Genomic DNA, 12,016 nt, shown 5'->3' with positions numbered 1-12,016 from the left:
AGAATGAACTCATGAGTTGGGGAAATTTCCTTTTGAGACCAGGCTTTCTTTTGGGAGAGGCAACACAGCATTTATGTAACTCTGTCTTCCATTCCAACACGGAGACAGTGATTCTGTTCTTTGTCTTATCCTGTCCCTATACTCAGCAAGCAGCTCCTGTCACCCAAGATGTGCTGGTCTTTAAGGTGATACAAGGCTGTTTTTGTTACAACAGACTAAAACTGTCACTACATTAGTCCTGAGCAACAGTTATTCTCTACATCTTCTGGATTCAGACAGGAGACACCTGTCAACAATACCAAGTCTGGCTTTTCAGCACACCAGAACAGGCAGCTTTGAGCTGATAAAATCAAACGCCGTGTACATCTGTGCCGGCAGCACAGCAGGAACATTTATTTGAACCCATCCAGCATCTTTGCAAACAGCAACCCAGAGCCACCGCACAATTTGATCAGTCCACCTATACTGAATAAACTATATACAACATGGAAATCTTCAAAGGAACAAAAGGAAACATGAACACGATACACAGAACTGACTGGACCCTAAGTGAAGTTTGGGGAGGCTCTTCCTGTCTTCGTATCACCTTGAGCTCTGTTCCTCGGCTTCCCCGTCACCCTCCTTTTTCTTTTCCTCCGCCGTACTCTTGATCATGAATTTCTGCAGAGAAACACAGAAACAAACTTTTGCAGCAACTGAGAACTTCCTCAGGTTTTTGATGGGGGCACTTTTTATTGTTGAATTTATTGCTGTTGCTCAGGTGACATTCCACTCCCCTAGCTGCTGGCTTTGAGGGTGTTCCTTTAGGACGGGGCAAAACCTCGAGGGTGGGGTTGGGCAGCCTGCCAAACACTAGCCTGGCTCTAGAAAATTCAAAATGATGTCTGCACTGGCGCTAGATGCATGTGTGTGACTGCGCAGAGAAAACCGGCTGGTATGCTAGGACACTAGCCTTGGGAATCTGGGCATTAGGAGCCTGGGAAGCAAGTACTTGGGCAGGACCTTCAGCTTCTAAAACGTCACAGACCCTCAAATCAGATTTATTATTTATTTAACATCTCTATATACCACTTTTCTCCCAAAGCGGGGTTCAAAGCTGCTTGCAACGTTAAAAAGTAAACTTGTTGGAAACAAGAGTTAAAATGCATTTCAAACCAGCATTAAATCTCAGCATTGCCCTGAGATTAATGAGCCCCTCATAGCGTACTGCTGCTAGGGTCAGTTGCACTCTTTTATAGGCCTGTGTGCATATGTACAGAGAATCTGGAGAGAATGACCACATATAAATAAGATTGACCTCCTGGGACAGAAACGCAGCATGTTTTTTGCCTAAGCCTGGGACAGCTCAAATGGTAGAGCATAACTCTTTTCCCAACTCAGGGCTGTGGGTTCGAGCCCCAAGTTGGGAAAAGATTCCTGCATCTTTTGGGTTGGACTAGATGACCCTTGTGGTCCCTTTCAACTTCACGATTCTATAAGTATGTGATTTACATAGGCCCCCAGTGCCTTCCTAGTGCCTGAGACGTCACACTCCAGGAGAAATTGACTTTAAAAACATTTCATTCACCAGAAGGAAGCACAAAAGAAAACAAGTAAGTACTACCTCCATATTTTCCTGGTGGAGCTGAGATTGGCAATGGGTTTTCATAGATGCTTCATCCACACAGAAACAGGAACAGATCTGACAGAAAAAGCCAGCCTTTGGGACAAGGAAATCCAAATCTTAAAAGAAAAAGGACACACACATTAACAAGTGCAAATCAAAGTCATCCTTTTATTTTGCCCAGATAGGGCAAGAGGAAAAATGACACAAAAGGCCACAACAACCAGAAGACTCCCTCTACAAATGCAAAAGTTATCTATTTTGTTCTGTGACAATGATTCAGAAAGCACTGAGGCTTAACTACTACTATACCTAAGAACCATAATTTCAGATGACCTAGCATTGCCATGTAATTATAGTTTTAAATACTTAGCTTATTTATGCTACGTTACCTCTGTATGTGGCTTAAGCTGTTTATACCGTTTGTGGTATTTACGCTGCTTTGTTAATTATGCTATTTAGGTCTGGTTATTTATGTTACTTGGGCTGTCTAAGCTTTTAAGAATCGATTCATGCTAGTTCTGATGTATTATTAGAGAAATATAGGGGCACTTCAGGACATTTATAGAGATGGATAGGCTCTGCATCCATGACAGGTATTTAGGAAGCAGTTGGATAAATTGCTAATTTTATCACAGGTAACAAACTGTAAGATTCACGTCAGTGTTAATATTGTCATGCAAAACACAGAAAGAAGTCCTCAGCTCACTTCCACAGAATACCACACGTGGATGCAGGACCACACATCTTATACTAGAGCAAAACCAAGACAAAAAAAACAACCCTGCTTCATTTGCTTAAACAGCAACACCAACTCCCAACTCTGCTATATCCCAAATGTGGGGACAGATCAAACAATTCACCACAAATTACCGCTGAATTAGTAAATAGTTAAATAGGAAGCAGGTGATAAGTGCTTTTTATTTTAGAACGTAGCATGATCTTACCTTTCAACTGGCTTGGGGCCTTGCCTGTCTCTGAAGAATCTATTTTTCTCCGTTTAGACTCTGGTTCCTCGCATTCTGAGTCACTCAAATCTATAAAAAGCAACATTTTAATTAGTGTACGTATTTCTCTCCCTAGGAGATGCAGTATAGTAACAACGCCATGTTCACATATAAAAATAAACTATGGAGAAGCATGAATAAGAAACTGTGCTGGTACATGGAACGAATACAGCAGCTGCTTTGCTCCCCCACCCCCCCCCCCGCCTGCTCCCAGGAGCTAGTTAAACCATGATTATGTGCAACCCTAGGTTTGTCTCCCCCAGGTTTGCGCAAAACACTAAGCAAAGCTTTCACTTTGTAGGGCAATGCAGCAGCGGCAGGAGAGGCAAAGCAGCCATGTTTCTCGCTCCATGCACCAGCATGCCTACAGATTCAAGCTAAGCTAGAATCTGGTTTTAATGTTACATGCAAACCAGACCACTGTACCTGTAATTATAATAATAATAATAATTTATTATTTATACCCCCGTCCATCTGGCTGGGTTTCCCCAGCCACTCTGGGCGGCTCCCAACAAATTAAAAACAGAATAAAATTTCTTTTTATTTCGGACCTTACTTTTTCATAATTGTCCTTGTACACATTTATGTTTTTTGTTGTTAACCAAATTCCTGCATGTTTGACTTTTTAATGGATTTCTATCTCTATACTTTCCTCCAAATCTTCTTCCTTCTTGACTCAGTGGTGGGTGATACTGAAAAGGCCCTTCCCCCTCACAGCCACCAGCTATGCCACACTAGGGAGGATGCTCAGAGAAGGGTCTCCAACGATGCCTACGTGGCTTGGCTAGTTAGATTTCTTGCCTGCCTGCTTCACCTGAACCCCTTCATAACCTCAACCTAATCCTAGCTCTAATCTCTCTTTGTAGATTTTCGATCCACTGGGGCTCGCATTTAGCTTCGCTTTCAAAACTGCAGACCACTTTCCACGATGCATGGAGATCAGAGGGCAGTTTCCAACGTATTACAAACACACAGGAATCATCTGAAGTATACAGCAGGGCTGAGGATACAGCATTTCTTTTAGACTTAACAGCAATCACTAAAACCAGTAACAATAACAAACTTAGTTGGTCTCTAAGGTGCTACTGGAAGGATTTTTTTTTTTTTTGTCTCGACTAAAACCAAGTAAGAGTCATTCACTAATTTATTCCAAATGCCTGGGAGAACATTGTCTTTACTTGCTGGTGGAAACCCATCAGAGTTACTGCCATCCATGCCTCCAGAGGAAGAGAGCTCTGCAGTCCAGGGAGAAGGACGACAGAGAATGTCCTCTCTTGCGTCACCATGCAGCTGACTGAGCTTGCTGGTGGGATGATGAGATAAGCACCCCTTGCTGACCACAGGACCCAAGATGCTTGATATGGTCCCATGCAATGGAGGGCATCACAAGTTAATACGGAGAACCTATCTGGATCTGGTAGCATATAGCCAGCCGGTGCGGATCCCACTTAATAGGGGTTGTGTGAGCATGTGCAGACGCAGTCATTCGTAACTTTGCAGCAACTTCTTGTTGTTCAGTCGTTCAGTCGTGTCCGACTCTTCGTGACCCCATGGACCAGAGCACACCAGGCATCCCTATCCTCCACTGCCTCCCGCAGTTTGGCCAAACTCATGCCAGTCACTTCGAGAACACTGTCCAACCATCTCATCCTCTGTCGTCCCCTTCTCCTTGTGCCCTCCATCTTTCCCAACATCAGGGTCTTTTCCAGGGAGTCTTCTCTTCTCTTGAGGTGGTCAAAGTACTGGAGCTTCAACTTCAGGATCTGTCCTTCCAGTGAGCATTCAGGGCTGATTTCTTTAAGGATGGGTAAGTTTGATCTTTTTGCAGTCCATGGCAGCAACCTCTTACATGAGCTCTATTCCTCAAGGACAGGCCAGCACACTACCAGGACGAGGCTATCCCAATTGAAGCACAACTGCAGTAATAGGCTGTTGTGGAGTGAGGTCTAGGAAAGTCAAGGAGCATTGCTCTTCCCACCTCCATTGTGCCTCCCTACTCCCGAGCAATACAAACGGGGGGTCCTGATAAATTCCTGGCCCTAGGTGGAATGTGGAAAGAGCTCAGCAAACACAAGCGGAGAGGCACTGGCGGGTTACTTTTGCCAATAACTCTTAAAGCAATCCATTAGACAGCTGGTTTTGAACTGGTAGCTTTACCTCCTGCTCACTGCATCTGAAGCAATTAATTTGCTCTCCACTTGCAAAGACAGACACTCAAAATTGGCTTGGACTGACTGATTGACCCTGCATTGGCTTGCATTACAACAAATAACAGCAATGATGAGGATAATGATGTTGCGGTGCTTACAATTTTATAAGGCGAGTCAGTATTACTGTTCCCCTATTGTGGCTGGGAGGATGAAGGCTAAGGGTGTGGCTTACCAAAGGCCCCTTAGTGAGTTCATGGTAGATTCAAAAATGTGAGCCATGGCCTTCCTGAGTCATAGCTCCGCCTCTTAGCCACACAGATGCACCCTGCCTGAGGTGCTGAACGGTATGGAAGAAGAGTTTGGATTTGATATCCCGCTTTTCACTACCCGAAGGAGTCTCAAAGCGGCTAACATTCTTCTTTCCCTGCCTCCCCCACAACAAACACTCTGTGAGGTGAGTGGGGCTGAGAGACTTCAGAGAAGGGTGACTAGCCCAAGGTCACCCAGCAGCTGCATGTGGAGGAGTGGAGACGCGAACCCGGTTCCCCAGATAACGAGTCTACCGCTCTTAACCACTACACCACACTGGAGAGACTACCTGATAGAAACAACTGCAAGCATCTGTTGGGCTGCTCTGTCAGCTTTCACCTAACTCAAACCAATAACATAAAAACTACAAAAACTGCTTTCTGGCTCCTACCTTTTTCAGGCTTCTCAGAAGGTTGTGAGGACGTCACCTCACTGCAGCTCTCCTCCTTCAAATCTGCACTGGGAACCTGGTCTTGAGGTTCAGATTTTGTGTCCAGTTCTGCCGTGTCCACAGCCTGACTGTCCACCACAGAAACACTCACGTCTGAGGAAGGCATCTGCACATTTTCTCCCGTTTTCTCCTCACTGGCAGTGGACGCAGAGCTTTCTTCAACTTCCGTATCAGCTTCTCCAGCAACAGCACCCTCTCCAAGACTATCCGGCTCTAGTTCAGCATAAATGTCAGACAGCTCAGTTACTCTTCCTCAGATCTTGAGGAACTAACAGTAGTTTGAGTTGCATTATCGGTAAGGACTAATAATCATTGCCCAACATAAGCAGTTTAAGAGCTTCATCTTTTTAATTCATGCAAAATTGTGGTCTTTAAAATGCAGACTTCCCTTCTTTTCGTTTTGACAAACATTTTTCAAAATTCTGCATCCAGACAACCAAACCCATTCAGAGAATCGTACAAGAGAATCATGCAAAGTACGTTTCCGGACAAAAGCCTTGTGGGCCCGCAGGCTGGAGTTCCCCCATCCCGGCACTAACATGTCTAAAACCTTCGTCATACTATGAGTGTACAAGGCAACTTCAGGGACTATAAATGGGACATAGAGACTAAAGCATGTAGGGCCTAAGCTGCAAGGAATTTCATGGGTCCTGCCTGGAACTGCACCATCTCTCTCGGGGAGCCTATGTTCAGTGGCACCTAGAGACTCTTAAAAGAGTTTGCATGAGTGCAGATTAGCGGGAAAGTGTTCCATTCTTGCAACACACCTAACTGCGAGGTACATCATGCAGGAACTCATCTTTCCATGAGCCTCCAGTGTGGCAAGAGTGTTGGACTCTGAGCTAGAGGAGGGTTTAAATCCCCATGAAGCTCTTCAGGGGAGCTTGGGCCAGTCAGTCTCTCAGCCTGAAGCTACCTCACAGGATCAAAAAGGGGAGAGAAGCAGCTTGCCTGCCCTCTTGAGCTCCTGGAAGGAAAAGCAGGAGAGACATGCAAGACTCAAGTAAATAAATCTCACCAGAAGGTTGCTGGTCCTCCCTCATACTGCTCTCGCTATCTGGCATTTCTGCCTGGTTCAATACTGGTTCTGCAAGTAGAAGGTTGCATATATAATTCTGACACTTTTGCTCAGGTGGCTTTCACCTCTTCCATGTGGTTGAGCCCTGTTAAGACGTAACTCCGTTCCTACCTGCCACTGGCTGCTCACACCCTGTGTCAGCTTCAGGCGCCTGGCTTGTTTCTTCATCTCTTCCTTCATCCTTTTCTGTGTCTGTTAAGGCAGCCGGCTTGTCAACTGTGGCGACCACAGAAATGCAGGTCTCCTCTTGAGGCTCCTCTGCCTGAGCCTCAGTTCCTTCAAGTTGCTCTTTCGAGGCCTGCTCTCTCTTCTCGGCCAGAGATTCACCTGGAGTTCCAACTTCTTCTGACTTGGCCACATCCTCTTCTGGTTCAGCTACTGCCATGACAACCTCTTCTCCTGATATACTTTCAGCAACTGACTCTTTCATTTCTGCAGGGGGAGGAGAGTCACTTTTCCCCTCTTCCTCATCCTCACTTCCAACCTCGTCTACAGTGACAAAGTTAAAATCTTCTTTCAAGCGATTGAAGTCTGCCAGGAAGTCTTCGTCATCTTCTGCCACTTCATCCAAAGTCACCAGAGGCTGATCATCGATGTCCTCATGGATCTCATCCACAGTAACTAGAGTGCTGGGATCTTCTGGGATCTGAGAAGAAAGGAAATCTCCAGGGTCCTCTCCAGGATCCTCAACAACCTGCTTCTCACCCGCTCTGGATTTTATGGTTTCGTCAACCTTGAATTGTGACAGCTCACTTAGCGGTATCTCTTCCACTTCTCCAATTTCATCCACGGTGACTAAGGGCTCTGCTTTAAGATCCGACTCATTATCCCCTAAAGCAAAGGCATCCTTAGGGTCTTCTTGCTCTGATATCTCATCTAAAGTAACAAGTGACTGTGGATCTTTGATCGCTTCATCCATCAACTCCTCCTCGTCATTCACTTCATCCACCGTGACCAAAGTCTGGGAATCTGGCACGGCTTCCAAGTTCAGAAGCTCAGCCTGCAACATTCCACCTTCATCTTCTCCAATCTCATCCAGAGTAACAAAGGAAAGCTCATTTTCATCAACGTGTGCAGAGCTCTTGGCCTTCCTTTTCTTGGAGCTCGGCTCGGAAGGAAGGCTTTTCTTGGCATGATCCTTCCTTTTGCCCCGCACAGGGTTTCTCCTGGGCTGAGTGGGGGAGTCCGCTTCCTCTAGAACTTCATCCATGGTCACAAACTCACCCAAGTTAAATGGAGAAAGCTCTTCTTCCTACAAAAGAAAAACAAACCTCAGCTTTAGTGAGGAAGAGAAATCAGCTGAAGTATGGTGACAATGATGCCCAGTAAGCGCAGTCCAAAACCAGAGGTGCACACAGAAACAGAAATTTACCATGGCCACACAAACACAGGTTTTGTGTCTTTAACACCTGTTTATAGAAGCTGCTATCTGGAGGGGCTTTGCCCTAAAATGGGGGTGTAAGTAAAGGCTTTTGAGCTTAGCATGACTAAAGAACACAGGCCAGGTATTTTGCAGTTTTTATATTGCAATTTTATGTTGTGAACCACCCTGAGATCTATAGATTAAGGGTGGCAAACAAATTTAATAAACCAAACAAAACAAAACCCTAGATCAAGGCAAAGGCCCCTCCAGTCCAGAATGCTATTCCCACAGCAGCCAACCAGGCACCATGGGGAAGCTCACAAGCAAGACATGTGTGCAACAGCTACACCCTCCCTGCAACTGGTATTCAGAGGCATCCTGCCTGATGGGAGAGGTGGAACAAAGCTGCCGTGAGCAACCGTAGGTGAGCGTCTCATCCTCTGTGAATGTGTCTCATCTGCTTGGATGGCCCTCTAAGCCGGTGACCGTCATTACAGCTTGTGGAAGGGAATTCTATAATTTAAATGCAGCAACTTTTTACCCTTTACCCACCAAAGCTCCTAGGAACCCAAACTTTGAAGAAGGAGGAATGTGGTAACATTTACTATTATTTTTTTTAAAAAGGAAAAACTGGGATATTATTGTTGCTGCTATTAAGCAATTGCTTTGTTTGTAGAAAAGCCCATAATTTCCCCCACCTCAAACTTTCCCTCTCTCATCTCTCAAATCACACCAACGGCATAGGTTGGTTTTCTCCCCCTGCTCCACTGCAGGGAACACAAACCAAGTAATCCAAATCCAAAATTTAAGTGGAACCGTGTTTAATTCCATCAGTTGCATCCGTTTTCAAACAAAAGGTCAGAATAGGTCAGAAAATGACCCTCACCTTGTTTAATAATAACAACAACAACAACAACAACAACAACAACAACAACAACAACAATACCACCGTGCCCATCTTCCTTAAGGAAATCTAGAGTCTTAAGTTCTGAGCCACAGCAGCTTTCTCCGGTTGACCACGAGTATTATAATAATTTTTTAGTCGAACTCACTGCAGAGACCTTATTTCAGTTGCTTCTTGAAATGATTGTAATTCTAATGCTGTCACTTGCTTTGTTTCTCTACTTACCTCTTTTGGTTTTGTGCAGCTTTTAGAACTTCTAGTAGTTCTCCCAGCAGGTACCTGAAGAAAATTTAAAAGGGGAAACAAGAATCAAAACAACAGAATTGCAAGCTCACCGATACACAACTTCCCCCTTTAAACTTGGATGAAATTCATTACACACTAAGAAAGTTAAGACCGTGCCAATCATCATTTTTAAGATCCGGGTATTGAGCGCACCAACCACCTCGTGAATAAGTGATCCCTTCTCAGCAGCCAGTATGTGCAAAACCGTCAGGATTCGACACGGAAAGCCTCACCTTGTGACAGAGGAGACAGTGACAGCAAGAGAAAGAATGAACAATACTTGCCGCCCATTCAGAACTGCACCGAGCTGGTGCTCTACCCTCAGGTTTACCCAGAAGATGTTCCCGTCCACCGAGTGCTTCCGAGTGAACCGCTTTCAAGCTGTGTGTGCCATGAATCTAGAGAGACGGCAGGACGCTCGCCTGCCCGTTTGCCCCGCTTAATGCAACCGCTTAGAGGAAGGGGAAGGGAACTGGGCCCAGGCTACCACTGCACTGGTTCAGGATCTGGAAGAAGCGTCAACGTTAGTTACCAGCCAGTCACAAGGAGCCAGCACTTTAGCCCTTCTCACCTTATTGCTGCCGCTGTCTCGCTTCACACTGGATGATCTACTCTCCCGCTCCGGGGTCTGCTTTGAGCTACCCTTAGTTTCCACTGGGGAGTCCTTGTCTGGCAGCGGTGAACTCTTCCCAATGCCTAACTTAACAAGAGAACGTACGTTGGCCTTAGGCTTGCCGCCATCTGTCAAATTTGACCTGCCGCTCGGAGGTCTTTGCTGACTCGCTTCTTTTGACACCACTTTCTTTTCAGCGACTGTGCGGCTCCTGGTTGCCAGCTTCGCAGGAGGGTTCTGCTCCTCTTTTCTCGGAGTCGAAGCCCTCGTCTTGGATACATTTGGGACAGACACCAGAGTCTTTAGGGTACTTTCGCTAACAGAAGTAGTCTCCACACTGGATGCTGATTCTGATGCAAGACTGACGGACTCAGCCGCTTTTCCCGGTCCTTTGCTGGGCTGTGCCTTGGGGAGAATTTGTTCAGGAATCTTGTCGTCTGTATTCTTTTCAGGTTTCTCCTCCTTGGTTGGTCCATCATTTGATACCAGCCTTTCAGGTTGCTTCTCTAAAGTTGTCTCCGTCTTGACTACATGTAATTCAGGTTTCTCCTCTGTGACTTCCACAGCTTCCAGCGCCGCTGCCTCAGATTCCACCACTATATTAGCTTCAGCTGTGGAACAGGGAATTTCAGATTCCTTGTCTATCACCCCACCAATGACCTGGTATGTAGGTATTTCTGATATATTGAGTGACGCTTCAGTACTATCTGCCTCCTGGGTTATTGGCTTGTTATCTGACTGCACGTCGCCACTTGACACTTCCTCCACGGCAACTTCTGCAGAGTCCACTGGAAATGTCTCAGAGGTGGCAGCAACTATGTCTTCTCCTTCCACGGTCGTGACAGAGTCTACTCCTATGCTCTCCGCTTCAGTCATGCTGGGTAATTCTTCCCGTGGTTTACCAACAGGAGTGGCTAATTCTTCACTTTTGTTTTCCCCAGCAGCTGCGGGTGCATTTTCCAGAAATTCATCGTTCGAAGGGTCTGTAATTTTTTCTTCCTTCTCCAAATTGGATGGCAAAGTAAGAACTCTTTCGGATTTTACTTCAGGTAATCCTAAATCAACTGGCATAGTAGGTGTGGTTGTTGCTCCAACTCCAGAATCCTCTTCTGACCCTTCTGTCTTTGATGGTTCTGATGCTACTTCACACACCACTTTCTCAATGGGCCTTGAGTCTTCTTCAGTCTTCCCTTCTGGAATCCTAGGCTTCTGATCAGAACTTGGTTCTTCCTTGGCCTCAGGAGGCTTTGGTGAAGGAACAGCAGCTGGGTGCACCACTCCTGATCCTTCGGGAAATGTGTTCAAGTCAGGGCTAAATATATTTAAAAAGACAGAAGAAATCAAGCTATGTTGAGAACTCCACAGTAATCAATAACCCCTCGACGCCAACGGTTGAGATTTCCTGATGCAACAGAGCTTAGCATTAGGAAATCTAGCCTAACAGCCAAACTGGTTTTCACAATGAGCCAAATTCTAGTTTACCTCTCTTAAGTTGCTTCAGCGTGGCAGGCATCTTAGCATTTCTCTGATGGTACTAGTCAGTATGCATGTGTGCTCTGTGTACCTTGGAGCTGACAGGTAAGGTTTAAGTTTAGGTAGGGAGAAAGACAGACAGAACACAGGGACGCATAGCTCTGGTTGTGGATATAAACCAACTTAGTTAGAATAGGAAACCCTCCCGATCTTTTATCCACCTTCCTGCAGTTCCGCTCCAGAAATATGGGTGCTAAATGGGGTGTTACCTAGAGAACTGAAATGAGTCAGTTTAAACAGACAAGAGTGGAAATGTCCACACATACACACTCGCTGAGCCTTCAGTCCATTTTCAGCTTTCTGACAAATTCCAAAATAACCAAATTCAAGGCGACAATGTACAGTACCCCAGAGAACTTCCACTTACAAGTACATAATTATTAGGAATGTAAGAGCGGTCCTGCTGCAATCAGATTAGGGCTCTACTTGGTCCATCAGGCTTCCAGCCACAGCCAGACTGGTGCCTCCTGAAAGCCCATTCTAGTGTGTCTCTAGAATAATCTCTACCTGGAGGTGAATGGTTTCAGTTATGCCTAATAAAGGTTACTGAATTGAAATTGAATGATTTCAAAGCTGGGGCAATCGCAATTCTGCTTTGATGACCTAGGAAAGGATGCTAAGGTATGGCATATTACAACTGAAAGATGACCACACACCAAATTGGGTGCTCTGCATGTTATGTGAAGTGAGTTAGGTGTGCTCAGAATGAGGGCAAAATAA

At 45.5% G+C, this 12,016-nt stretch overlaps 1 protein-coding gene across 3 annotated transcripts in view; it reads right to left on the bottom strand.

Annotated features, from left to right (window-relative positions):
- Window positions 1-361: 361 nt before the first annotated feature.
- Window positions 362-12,016, bottom strand: part of ZNF638 (zinc finger protein 638) — a 57,048-nt gene continuing 45,393 nt past the window's right edge. For all 3 annotated transcript variants that reach the window (XM_033161105.1, XM_033161106.1, XM_033161107.1), the window contains 8 exons: window positions 9,722-11,075; window positions 9,091-9,144; window positions 6,710-7,850; window positions 6,539-6,607; window positions 5,461-5,733; window positions 2,551-2,640; window positions 1,604-1,722; window positions 362-660 (listed from right to left, as the gene is read on the bottom strand). In XM_033161105.1, the coding sequence (XP_033016996.1) occupies window positions 583-660; window positions 1,604-1,722; window positions 2,551-2,640; window positions 5,461-5,733; window positions 6,539-6,607; window positions 6,710-7,850; window positions 9,091-9,144; window positions 9,722-11,075 (3,178 nt within the window). In that variant the 3' untranslated portion in view covers window positions 362-582. The remainder of the gene's footprint in view (window positions 661-1,603; window positions 1,723-2,550; window positions 2,641-5,460; window positions 5,734-6,538; window positions 6,608-6,709; window positions 7,851-9,090; window positions 9,145-9,721; window positions 11,076-12,016) is intronic.

Source organism: Lacerta agilis, chromosome 9, assembly GCF_009819535.1.
Source record: "Lacerta agilis isolate rLacAgi1 chromosome 9, rLacAgi1.pri, whole genome shotgun sequence".
Lineage (NCBI taxonomy): Eukaryota > Metazoa > Chordata > Lepidosauria > Squamata > Lacertidae > Lacerta > Lacerta agilis.
Note: the sequence above shows the minus strand (reverse complement) of the source record. Positions and strands in the feature narration are given on the sequence as shown.